Source organism: Ricinus communis, chromosome 3, assembly GCF_019578655.1.
Source record: "Ricinus communis isolate WT05 ecotype wild-type chromosome 3, ASM1957865v1, whole genome shotgun sequence".
Lineage (NCBI taxonomy): Eukaryota > Viridiplantae > Streptophyta > Magnoliopsida > Malpighiales > Euphorbiaceae > Ricinus > Ricinus communis.
Window position 1 is genome coordinate 24,636,780 of NC_063258.1, and position 13,622 is coordinate 24,650,401.

A 13,622-nucleotide genomic window follows, 5' to 3' on the forward strand; every position below is an offset into this window, starting at 1 on the left:
AGAGTATTAATCAACAAAATGGGGGATTGGCTTTGCTTTCATGTCGCCATTAGCTATGATTTAGTGTAAATTGTACTTTATGGAGTCCTTTTTTTTTTTCTTTTTCTTTTTGTTTTTTCATGGTACAATAGTTAATTCGTAAGCAAGTGATGTGAAATGTACCATTTCGTCTCAGTAAACTCATTGCATGCTCATGCAAAAGATGCAACACCCAAAAGTAATAAAGATTTGTTTTTGTAGAAGAGATTTGAGTTGGAGCGTCAAAAACATTTTACTTTGTACAAAGCAGATTGCGACCTGTGTTTTGTCTGATGCTGAAAAAAGAAAATAAACTATTTTAATTAAAAATATTTATTAATACATGTCAAGTTTTATTAAATTTAGATTATTCAAATATATGTGAAGAAAATGTTAAAGGGACTAAATACAAAAATGAAGTCTTATTCGAATGTAATTTTAGGTCACTCAGTTTCGACGAGCGACAAGAAATTTCATCCACTGATATGTTGTTAATGCCACTGACCACAAATTGTAGCCACGTACGGTAAGTGGGGTGGGGTTGGGTGGGGCAGCAAATTCTTTAATGTAATCTGCAGGCCAGACTAGGAAAATGACACAATATAGCAAAGTGAATGGGAATTGAGAAACCCAAGTGATTTGACAAATGAGCAATTGGGACCCTGTGAGATTAGATCGATTTACCTGCTTTGTATACATATGGCATCTTTGAAGAACACGTATGTAAAACAGATAGCTAATCACAATCTCTTTTAAAGGGTCAGGCCAGCTACACTGCCAGTGTTCTTTCTAAGAAAAATAACTAATGGTGCTATTCATTTTTGTTCTATGCTAATGCGCAAGTTCTTGAAGAAAATGACGCGACCAAACCAATAAGAACTGAACCAGCCTGAAAAATTACGGGTCTGCCTTACCAGCCACTGCCCACTTTCTTCGACTCTAGAATCATGCATTATGCATATCATGAATGCCTTTTTCAGCGTGTCTTAACCTCTTAATTTCCAGAAATAAAGACCATTTAAATTGCATACTTCCATTAGGTAGAAGGACATCTCAAGGTCTCCAAATACACCGAGTAACGTGCTTTCTCAGTTCTCACAATATATTTGAACCGATCATCTGACTGCATAGACAGAGTAAAAACATGGGTGGATCGAATGTTTGCTGTCTATATATGTGACTACATTATGCAAGCACTTAGATTTATGAGACTGATCAACCTGAAGATAATTTCTGCACAAATGCAAGCAGAACTCTGAAATGAAGTTCAAAACTGGAACATAACTACAGTTGCTCATTCCGGCAACTGTGATTTTGTCCAAATTTACCACTTCGCATATTATAAAAAAGATCCAAATTTCTAAATCCATTATTAACTCATCGTTCTTTCTTTCTCCTCTTGATCCACGTCATATTCATCATCATTTTCGTCTTCGTCTTCGTCTTCGTCTTCGTCTTCGTCTTCGTCTTCGTCTTTATCGCCAGCAATGTCAACCCAATACTTAGATGGTGAAAGTTTGTTGAGCTCACCTTTGCCATCATTCTCGTCCATAAAATCCAACCCATATTTTGTGTCTCGGTGTTTAACAAGAAGCCACCGCAGCAGGCGGTCCTCCTTGTTTAGGTAGTGCAGCTCCTTGTTGATGTTGGGAGTGGCCATCATTGTCATTTGCATCAGTTGTCCCTGAACAAGCATAACAGAAACGGAATACATTTCACCAATCAACTTCAAAAAGCTGAAAGCCAATAAATAAGTATTTTCTCAACCCAATAGGAATGAATCAACTTTAAATAGCTTGATTCATGCAAATATCAACAGTCTAGTTAAGCATCAAATTTTGCTGCTGGGCCAGCCTAAATCCAGTTTTTAACTGCATTTTAGGAACAAGTGGAGACATTTTCTTTACCTATCCTAAAAATCAGATCAAGAAGAGAGCTTTCTGGGAGAGTAGTTGCATGAAACTAAATTACAGGAGACCCAACAGAAACTCATTTCAAGGGATGGAGGGGGAAGGAGAGAGGCCAACCTCAGTATTTGTGCAAATTATCAGGGAATTCAATTTCACATAATTCACCAGGTTTTCATCTACAGTAACTAGATGCATCAATTCAAAATTTACATTTCACAGGTAACTGTAAATGGAAGCCTCTTATACACGTGCAGAGAGCATAGCTTAACTGCATTTATTTTCCATTTTTCCAGAAAACACTTCTATCAGACTCCAGCCCTCATCTTTCTCATTAAAACTCTTGTATCCTGTCACAAGATTTTTTCTTTTAGGTGTCTTAACTTACTAGAACCTACACCAGTACTTTCCCCAACACCTGACATCATTATAAAAACCTAAACCGAAGGACAAATGTCCTCAGTCACAATATCCATGTACAGCAACAATTTTACTTAACCACAACATACCAAAAAGAACTTAAACCTTGTCATGCTTATAAATAACCATACCTCATTTAATAAAAGATATATATTGTTTATTCGTGTAACACTAGACTTTGAGATTTTACTGCTGCTCCATACCATATGATATGAGCTAACCGCCCTCTAAAATAATAGGAAAGCACAAGATTGGTGCATTATAGCAATTTAAGCATGTACCTCCAGCAAAACTCGTAATAGAGAATGTGTGCATAATTTACTTCATCACGGTACTTGAGAGAGAGAGGGAGCAACTCAACAAATCAGAAAACAACAATAAATTATAGCATATTACAGCAGAAGAAATTATCACCTGAAAATATCTGTTTTCACGCTTCTTAATACCATAACCCAACTGAATGGTACCAAAAGATTTCATATCAGTAAGAACACCGTTTCTACTTTGAACATGTTTTCCTACTCGAGCTACCAAATCAATCACCGCTTCCTTATGTATATGAGGCTTCAAGAGAAGCATACAATCATAGAGAGGCATTTTTTTCACTCTTTATATTCTTCCACAAACTGAACTAGATAACTGAAAAAAAAAAATTAAAATAAATCTTTATTAGATGAAATAAACACAATCTTCATTCATATAATTTCCCTGAAACTTCTAAATGCAATTAAAAAAAAAGTAATAATTAAATCATGCACACAAGTTCAAGTATAAACCTATATGAATCTACGGCACTAACTATCTTGCACTGATCAAACTCCATCAGTGAAGAGCTGGTTTTTGTGCCCTAAATAAATGTATGCAGCTGTATAACTTACTGTTTGGCATTACTAAAGCCAACCAGCTCGGCCAGCTGCAATCAAGCAAATTCTAGAAAACAAGACTCATTGATATTAACGACGCTTCTTTCGCTCACCAAAAGATGTTTAAGCTAACAAGACAGAAAATCAGGGATTCTTAGTAGTATAGGTTTTGTGGGCAAAATGTTCTAATTAACAAATCCAGATCAAGATTGTAGATTTTATTGACACAAAACTAATAAAAAGGAAGAACTGAAATAAGGAAATGATAAATTGAAAGAGAAAGTAAGGAAACAGATCTTGTGAAATGAAGAGCACCTGATCAAGAAGAAGGGCGAGAGAGAGAGTAACGGTGAGAGTGGCGGTGATGGGTTCTTCTGATACCTTAAACCCTTTCTCCTCTCGTTGCTAGAAATAAAAGGGCGGAGAGTTATTGGATTAGGTTGAACGCGCACACGACTTGTCGTTTACTTCTTTTGTGTATTTGCTTTTTTCTAATATCGGAATTTCTTTTAATGAAAAACTCGTAAAGGAAGAGCTTTGTTCCCCTTCTAAGGTTATTTGTTAAGCAATGTCAAAACCAAGATCACTTGAGGGCTAAAATAGCTTATAAAATGGTAACAAGAGTGAAGAGTAAAGCTAATTTCTAAATGGAATAAGAATATGATAGAGGAACATGCAAAATGGTGAGGAATTGAAGTTGACAAATCCTAGCAAGCACAATGAATAGATTCTTAAAAAGCAAGGCATATGTTAAGCATTTCATAATCGTATCAACTATTATTTAAAAATATATTTAGTTTTAATTAATTCATTAAATTAATTCGATTTTATTTTAAAACTTATTTATAGTGATACCCTATATAGGAATATCGTAACTAAACTGAAACTAAATATAAAATTCATCATTTTATATTGTTACGACAATAATTTATTGCTAATGTTACGTTCATCGTAGTTATGGCTATGACTTGTTATTAGCTTCTATTAATCGTGATTATGACAATAATAGACAAAGCTTGAGCTATTACCATTTTCTTCCTTTCAGTTTGCTTGGTAGTATTCATTGTGAAACAAATGTAGGATATATATATTGAGGTGTATCTTTGCTTTTGGCCTCCTCATTATCTATCTTATGCTTAAGAGTATATGACATTCGGATTAAAGTTGGCACCTTAAGCTCTCATGAAAAATGTAACATTGATTCTCTAATCTTTACGTGGTTATAAGCAATAACATGAGAATTTATTTATGGTTTCCAAAGTTTTTAACTTGAACAAACAACTCTTTTTAAGCCACCCATTATGATATTTGTGCTCAAATTATGGTTTTGGTTATCTGGGTTTTAGGTGAAATTTTTTATTTTTTTTATTTTCTTATGAGCTTTGTATATATATATATATATATTTTATGAAATTTGTATTTTTCATTCAATATTTATATTTTATTCCCAGTCTAATTAAAAACTATTTAACCTTATTTAAACAAATAAAAATTAAAAATAGGACACTTAGATTAAAAATTTAAGAGTTTGAATATATAATTTTAATGACATAAATTCTAAAAAAGTAAAAATATTAAATTGCAAATTTTTTTCTATTTCTAAAATATCCAATATATATTTTACATCGTCTATACGAAAATGTATTTTCATAAAATCTTCTTGACTTTTATTTAAAAATTCATTTTGCAAATTTGTTATTACGCATAGCTCTTACAAAAGATCGGACCAGCGACGTATACAATACTTAAATTTTCGATATAAATACTATATAATTAATTCTCATCTTTTAGAGAATATGGAAATTTCACTTTTAAAATAAATAGTTTATTGTACATATATCATAAAATTTTAATAGAGTACTAATCTGATTAATAAGTTCTTTTTAACTTTTAAATTCCTTAAAAGTCTAGCATTAATTAATCACACAGCATTTTAATTAAAATCTCAAATATCATAAATTAAACTATGATTTCCGTCTTTAAAAATATTACTTTTTATTTACAGCTGAGCTAAATTGCTAAAACGGCAAAACTGAATACCAACTGTTGTCGTTTTTAAATTTTGCTGGTGGACCCCAATGATAATAAAATATTCATAAATCCACCGGCCAACGGAAGTCGGTTGATAATATGAACACGTGTCCTAGAGGATATCGAGCCAGACACCATTCATACCTAAACACGTGTGGTTTCCTCGAAATCACGTAAATCAACTGTTCCATTTATTTAATCAGTTATTTATCTTATCCGCACTCATGTAAAATTATCCAGATCATAGGTGCAATTTTGTAATAATGTAGGAATCCTAACCTTCTCTATAAATATCAACAGCACCCTCCCCCCAGTACTATACGTAGAATTTTTCCTTTTGAAAACAAGACAGCAAGGATGCCTGCCTTACGCCATGAAACTCTAAACCTGACTTCTTTCAATTCTCGAATACGAAACCCTAACCCTAATTTCTCTGATTCTCGCCGCCGCAAGCCCCCGCGAAATCCTCAGGCTTTCAACCACCACCGATCCAGATCTGGTGCGATGGTTACAAAGTTTCCTTCCAGAAACTTTGTCATGGGCGAGGTTAAGATCTTGAAACGCGGCGAATCTTTAGCGAAAGTCGATAAGCGGGGCTTGTCGAAGAAGGAGAAGCGTAAGCATCCGACAATGATCATGAAGATAGAAAAAGATCCGGATCTGATTTTAGGATCCACAGATAGGCTAGGACCTGACCCGGAGACTGTTCAGGAGCAGATTAGGCTTAGCATAAATGAGATTTATGCAGGATCGGGTTTTGCAGCAACGTCGCCGCCGCCGAGTTCTGTTCCGGTTCCCGGATTTTTAGGGAAGAGGTGTATTGGAACGGCAACGAGTGATTTGAGGCGATTGTTGAGACTTGATTTGGATTGATTAGCAAGAAACTGAAGTTTGGTTAGAAGCTCATGGTCTTTCCTGTATTTTTTCAAGAGGAAAGGATTTTGAGCGCAAAAAGAGCTGACTAATGAATTTTAGAGAAATTAGGGATTCTTCTTATTGTATATTCTTTTATTCTCTAGTAAATATTCTCTAGCTGTTATTGTCCGTTGTTTAGAGTTACTTTGTAGTTTGTACCACTGCTATAGTAGCTTTTGCAATGAAATTCTCAATCTTTAGTACTATGTTCTCTGTGTCATTTTCCTTTTTGGTGTTCATTGAAGGGTGTTACAAAAGTACCCTACAGGTTAGGTTGTTAAGCAGTATAAGTAACACCTTCTCCTCATTGTTCCTGATTTCTTCCTGACCCGAGAAGGGTGGAATCGGGTTCCAAAGAGAGGTCTCCAGAAGTAAATTCAAATTCACATCTGGATTGGAATTCTTTTTATTATTATAATTATTCATATTGAAGTAACGGTGGATTGGTGGTAAATTCGTTGATGATTTTGTTAACAACATCAACTGCAGCATCCTTACTGTTTAATGGATATAGGTTCATCCGGCTTTATCTCTAAACTGGTCAAATTCAAGCCTGAGTGGCTGGATCGAGCACATTGGTGATATGCAGGCTATATGCGATTACAGGTTTTTCTTGTCTTCTACTTATTTTCCTTTTTTTTTTTTGTACAAACCCACAAACAGTGAATCTGATCAGCTAGAGCTTTTTAATGATTATGTATTTGTCAATTCATTTCTTTCTTTAAACATATCAGAGCGAGTCTGGAAAGCTAGACAGGATGCTGAGGGCATCATTGCATAAAAGGTTTTGCCCTTTCACATACAGGAAAATATTTGCATAATCAATTGGCTATCTGGCCAAGTCATTTCTGATTTCTGGCATGAAAGAAAAGCATCTCTGTGAATGGGAAATTCTTCTTGAGGTGAGAAATTCTTATGGAAGGGGGGCTACTTAATTCTGCTTGCAACAGCTTCACCCATTTCCATGCTTTCCCTACTATCATCAACTTCTGGTTGTCCTGGCACTATTTTCTTCCAGAACCAGTGCTTTCTCCATAGGAATATCATCTCTTCAATGGGAACTCCTTTGGTTTCAGGCAGGAAGATGTAAACGAAGGCGGTCATGACAGTAACCCAACCAGCAAAGAAGAGGAATATCCCAAACTTGAATGCACAAAGAAGTGAAGGGAAAGACTGTGCTATGACGAAAGTGAAGAAAAGGTTTACAGCTACTGTAATGCTCTGTCCAGCTGATCGCGTTTCGAGTGGAAATATCTCACTTGGTACTGTCCAGCCTAATGGACCCCATGACCATCCAAAAGCTAAAACAAAGAGGCAAATCATAATTACCACCAACACTGAGAAGCTTTTAGACAGTTGCTGGTTGTCCCCAAATTTTACTCCCAAGATTATAGCCACTATTACCTGTTTCACAATTGCAATGATGAGTGTAGTTATTTTGGGTTGAGCGTTATTGAGATGCTTATCAGTCATGAATATTTTACCTGGCATGTTATCATTTGTATTCCTCCACTGATAAGTAAAAATCTTCTACCTAGTCTGTCAACTGTTGCTATGGAAATGAAGGTAGAGGAACAAAGAACTGCTCCAGTCACAGCTGAGGAGTAGAGTGCGGCATTTCCTCCAAATCCCATGCTTTGAAACAGTGGGGGAGCATAGAAGAGGATAATATTAATGCCTGTAAGAATCTGGAACGTTGGCATGAAAATTGCCATAACCAATTGCGGTCTGTTCCTTTTCTCAAGAATGTTTCTGAAGGGATGCTTGATTGAGTTAGCCAATTCACTCGCATCTAGCATGTCCTGAAATTCTGCATCTACATGCTTGGTTCCTCTGATTTTCTCCAGGACATTTCTCCCTTTCTCATGCAATCCTTGTTCAATTAAACTGTTTGGTGTCTCGGGCAGAAGTAATCCTCCTATTGTCATTAGGAGAGCTGGGGCTGCTGCTAGTCCCAGTGAGAGTCTCCATCCCCATGATTCAAGCTTATGAGTACCATAATTTACCATATTTGCTGTAAAGATTCCACTGGTTGTTGCTAACTGAAACATAATGTTCAGTCCTCCTCGAAGATGAGTAGGCGCCATCTCTGATAAATATAGTGGAACAGCCTTCAAAACCAATGCAACTGAAGAGCTTAGTCACTATATTAGAGCATCGAATGTGTTTTGCCTATAATAATTAGCTTGGGACATAATAAGAAGTACCTGATTCCCAAATCCTATGCCAACACCTAGCATGATCCGTCCTAGGAGGAGCATTGCCAGATTAATAGCTGTGGCATTCAAGGCTGCACCAATAAGAAAGCTAATGCCTCCAGAAATTATACTTGCACGGCGACCATATATTCTAGTAATAGGACCTGCCACTAGAGATGCAGCCAATCCAGCAAGGTAGAGAGAAGAGGTAAAAGCTGCCAGCCTTTGGTCGTCGTATTTGCAGTAGTTGTTTTCATGTGCATGCTTCTTCTTTAAATATACACTACGGAAAAATTTTTCAAGAAATGCATCCATTGAGATCACTCCTCCTGTTAATAATTGAAGTTGGAATTGAACATTCATTTTTGAAGTGATCCATTGGGAAATCATAATTGCTGGGTACAGTATTGCGTTCTGATTGTAGCATAAGGTAATTAAGAAGATGAGAAGTCAGATTTTTCAGAATGAACTAACATAGCATCCTCTGTCTCAATCAAATTCAATTCTATTCATGGAAAAGGTTATAGTTTTAAGGATGATTTGAGAACTATATGAACCCCAATGCTCTCAAGCCAGCACGAAAAATCACATCAACTTAAGGTGAAATCTTCAAGAAATAAAATCTAACATGGCAAATATCACATTGATAATAACAAGGAATATAATCTTTTGACATAAATCTAGTCCTTGCTTATGCAGACTTGATTATGGAGTGCCAGGAGATTTAGAAGTGAGGTTTCGTACTTGAATGCAAGAGCCAGAAAAATAAAAAGCACCCGTCCCTTTTCCCAGAAAAATGAGACTAGAAACTCTACCTGTAGTTTATAGTAATTATACCAATTAATGATTTCTTTATGAATTGTTTTATTACATCCATGAATATCATCGTAATTGCAGTGATAGATAAGAAGGGTAAGGCTCCATTTGGTAATTTGAAGTCTTGGTTTATCATTTCCCTTTGCCTGGTATCTAAAACAAAGTAAGAGATGCCTGTGATTCTAATTCCATTCCTACCAAATACTCAACTTTACAAATTCAACATGACTGTTTTGCACCTTTTGCTTTTTAACTTTATATTTCATCATTTCCTTTTGACACATAGCTCTCACCTAATCAAAAAAAGGAAAGCTAACAAGTAGATTCTTGGTAGATTCTCACTCTCAGAACATAGTTATTATCAAAATTCAACAATGAAGAAATTCCTTCTATCAACTTCAATTTCAAGAAAAGAAAGATAACAGAAAAAAAAAAAAAAAGTACCTGAGATTCCAATATCGTATCCAAAAATCGACCCTCCAACAGCAGCAACCATACAGGCAACGAACACAGCAAAGGTGACCTTCCCTTGATATTGTTCTGCTCTTTCCTTGGCCACACCGGCCGGTGCCAAGGACCCTCCTGCCATCTTTAAAGCTCCTGCTGTTCCCTTCTGTTCCTCAGAAAACTCAACCAAAAAGCAGAGCAAAATAGAAATACGTACAAATTCCTCAAGTCTTGAGGGCTAAAATCATTTTCTTTCTATTTTTATTTTTTTATCGGTTTTGCCTTGGAATGAAGAGAGAACAACCCCCAACTCAACACAAGTGAGATTTAAAAAATGTTCTGCGATTCTCGGCAAGAGAAAACAAGTGGGCCTAGGATCTTTCTTCTGCATACATGGTGACCATGATCTGAAAATTGAACTTGTTGTCTAGCGCTTCCAAATAATTGTTTGATTTTGCTGATGCAGCAGAATCTCTACAAACAATGATTTGGGGCATGAAGTTTTTTGCTTACCTCTCTCTCTTATCTACTGAATTAGTAAACAAGAACATGCAGTAATAATGTCTCTTAATGGTAGGAGTTGGATGCGTCAACAAATGGTATGAGCTGGATATTTATAAACAAATGACCAAATTTTCTTTCTTTCTTTTCTTTAATTTTCCTGAGATTTAAATTCAAGTCTTTTTCTTTATCGGATTATATCAATTAAAAAGAAAAGTTCCAAAATTTTTACACTTCAATTTCTTTGTTTGGATTCTAACAATTTGAATTCCATAGCAAAAATCATTCTCTCTTTTTTCCCTTACTTACAAAGAATTAGTCAATTTCATAGGTAAAAGGCTTCTTGTAAAATAACTCAATAAATTCATTATTGTGATGTTTGGTTTTGCCATAGTAATTATTCATGAAATATCAAGAACGACTCATGTATATAATAACTACTGAGGAGTTGTGGCTTTGATTAATTTAATGCTGGTAACTGTAGGAATGAGAGTGAGTGAAGAGATTAGTTTAATAATTATCTCAGTGATTAAGAGATCCAATTTAGGATTTGGCATTTGGTCAGCAGATTGACTTTTGGAGGGGCAATCGTATAGAAAGTCAATAGCATTTATTTTCTTAAGGGTTAATTACTATATATATCCCTTAAGTTTAATTTATACTAAATTAGCACATCATATGTTTTTTTTTTTTATATTACAATTAAATATTTTGAAGATATAACTCGTTATTCTTGTACTTATTCCAATAGTTTTTGTCTAGTAAGTACCAATTCCAATGTGAAATTAAAATCCAAATATATAATATGATATTACTGATATAATTATTTTAAAAATTTAGGATGCTACTGAGAATAACGTTTTATAAGAAAATTATATAGTTATTCAGATTGAAGAAATTATTATTATATATTTTCACAAACATAACTTAATTTATTTTTAATAAATATCTCTTATATTTTTTTATATATGTGAAATATATTTTTTTTTTATAAAAAAATTGAATATATTTAACTTTAAAACTTACAATCTAATTAGATAAAAGATTTAATTCCAGAGTTAATTTTTCAAATTTTTATATGATTTAAATCAATATTAGAATTACTAATTTAGGTGTCCCATGACTATATCAACATCATGTTAGATTTAGAAATAATAATTTATATATGTGGTGATATAATTTTATCGACTATAGGTATATATTAATTCTTGGCTTTTCTATAATTATTTTTCGTCAGTATGCAAAAGTCTTTAAAAGAAAAAAACTTCAAATATACCTCAACAAAACGAGCTGAAAAGCAATAATAATAATAATAACTGGCAAACATTTCAAGGACAAAAAAGCAGGTGTGGACCAAAAATCACTTTTATAAAGTTGTTTGGTTAAAGATGAAAGTTGTGTTTCATCCTTTCAAAGTCAAGGTTTTGGAACAGCACCAAAGTGCTCTTCCAACTTTTTTTGGAAAAAAAGGGAAATTTTATTAAATTATATTATAGTTTAAGGTATTTTTATTTTGAATTTGTATTTTTTTTTTAATTTTAGTATCATTTAAATATGACTGTTAGCAAATAATGATTAAATTATATAATAATGTTAAGAGGTTATAATGTGGCACGCAATAGCCACTGTCCTTTCAACTGCCGCGTCAATACTTACTAAAAGTGTTATATAATTTAGTCGTTATTTATTAATAGTCATATTCATATAGTATCAAAATGATAAAAAGTAAATTACATGTCCTAAAATAAAAATAAGCTAAATCAGAGGACAATTTACTAGATTTTCTATGCTTTTTCAAAACTATGTTGTTGTAACCCATCAGCAATTCTTTTAATATTAAAAAGATAAAAATGTCTTTAGTTCCAACATAATTATAATTCTACCATTAGTTAAAATATTTCAACTTTTTATTATAGGGTAAAGTTTAAAATATTACTCCATTATTTGACTTTTTTCTTTCACTTGAGAGATGAAGATATTTTTTGTATCAAATGAGTATCACGTGTTTTATTTTTTTACTATTTTTTAGATATATATTTATATTTTTATTATTTTTTATATAGTTTTACATATATTTAATATGAACTATTATTAAATTATAATTTTATAAGCTATATGATATCTAATAATGCATCAAGAAATTTATAAAATATATTAAAATTTTATCTAAAAATTATTTCTTAAATTTGATTAAATTAAAAAGATATATATTTTAATAACTTATTATGATCATAAAAAATCTAATCGGATGCTGAGTTAATTAAAATATTTATTTTATCAAATATTTCTATTTATAGATGCTAAGTTAATTAAAAATATTTATTTTATTGAATATTTTTATTTCTATTAATATTTACAATCTTAAAAATGAGAAAAATATTGAATATATATAAAATGGTCAAAAATGAGAAAAATATTAAATGTATCTAGATGTTAAAAAAAATAAAACACATATCTTTTTGATAAAAAAAATATTTGTCCCTTAAATATAAAAATATCAAACCATATGGTAGCTTTTTGAATTTTGTCCTTTTATTATTATAATCAATCAAAAAAAATGTTTACTTTAATTTTAATATTGAAAACACATTTTATCTCATTTATGGAATATTTTAAATAAATGAAAGAAGAAATTTTTGTATCTTACCAATATTCTTATTATATGTCTTGTATTTTTATTAGATAATTAAAGGTTAAATACATATTTATGCTCGCTAAATTTATATCGATTATTCACTTTAACTTTCGATTTTTTTTTAACAGAGATTTAAATTTTTATTTTTTATATCTAAACATCTTTAATTTTTAATTTAACATAACATAGGTCTGAACTATATTGTTTTAGTAATATTTAAATATTTTCATGCAATATATGTGAAGATATTGAATGATGATATACATCAACGATAGTTAAAAAAAATCATAAAAAGATAAATTCAAGTGTCTATTAAATTAAATTAAAAGTTAAAATATTAAACTGACTAAATGATCGATATTTAAGAGCATAAATATACATTTGGACATAATTAAATATTATATTTCATGAATTTACCATTTGTATTAATATTTTTATCATATTAATATTATTAAATTAAATTAATAAATTTTACATAGTTGATATTTATCATAAAAAAGTTTAATAATTATGAAAATAAATACTTAATTATTTATAGTGAATGATCAAATATTTTACTTGCATGCCATTTGTCCTTTTCGGTCATTTTCATGACAACAACACGTACCAAATTACTTTTTATTTAATTACTAAATATATAAAAAGCTTTTTCTATGAATACTTTTCTCTTCAACAATAGCAGATTCTAACAGCAATGCCAAACAGGCCCTTGACTAACTCCCCAAAAGTGTCTACTCAAACTGTGTAAAATGCATAACAAATGCATAACAAATTACAGGACCCTAACCTACTCAAATTGCCTTTGACAGTCAAAATAAAAAATAAAAATAAAATTATCAGGCCCTCGACAGTTGCAGCACCTCATTCATCA

At 32.2% G+C, this 13,622-nt stretch overlaps 3 protein-coding genes across 5 annotated transcripts; 1 reads left to right on the plus strand and 2 right to left on the minus strand.

The window, feature by feature from the left end:
• Nucleotides 1-1,121: 1,121 nt before the first annotated feature.
• On the minus strand, nt 1,122-3,679 carry LOC8262849 (chromatin-remodeling ATPase INO80). Its single transcript, XM_002523491.4, has 3 exons — nt 3,524-3,679; nt 2,760-2,984; nt 1,122-1,702 (listed from the first exon to the last, which is right to left on the minus strand). The coding sequence occupies exons 2-3, from the start codon at nt 2,940-2,942 to the stop codon at nt 1,391-1,393; spliced, it is 495 nt and encodes a 164-aa protein (XP_002523537.2). The 5' UTR covers nt 2,943-2,984; nt 3,524-3,679; the 3' UTR covers nt 1,122-1,390.
• A 1,866-nt stretch (nt 3,680-5,545) lies between these two features.
• Nucleotides 5,546-6,360, plus strand: LOC8262850. The gene has a single exon (XM_002523492.4). It carries the CDS (start codon nt 5,597-5,599, stop codon nt 6,110-6,112), a length of 516 nt encoding a protein of 171 aa, XP_002523538.2. The 5' UTR covers nt 5,546-5,596; the 3' UTR covers nt 6,113-6,360.
• Nucleotides 6,361-6,831: 471 nt separating this feature from the next.
• On the minus strand, nt 6,832-9,858 carry LOC8262851 (sugar carrier protein A). Of its 3 annotated transcripts, none has more exons than XM_025158138.2 (4): nt 9,613-9,740; nt 8,362-8,635; nt 7,639-8,265; nt 6,832-7,558 (listed from the first exon to the last, which is right to left on the minus strand). In XM_025158138.2, the coding sequence occupies exons 2-4, from the start codon at nt 8,413-8,415 to the stop codon at nt 7,082-7,084; spliced, it is 1,158 nt and encodes a 385-aa protein (XP_025013906.1). In that variant the 5' UTR covers nt 8,416-8,635; nt 9,613-9,740; the 3' UTR covers nt 6,832-7,081. The 3 variants fall into 3 exon arrangements, with proteins under 3 accessions (XP_025013906.1, XP_048227472.1, NP_001310635.1); XM_048371515.1 differs by having other exon boundaries at nt 8,362-8,766; NM_001323706.1 differs by having other exon boundaries at nt 6,891-7,558; nt 8,362-8,681; nt 9,613-9,858.
• Between the last annotated feature and the right edge of the window lie 3,764 nt (nt 9,859-13,622).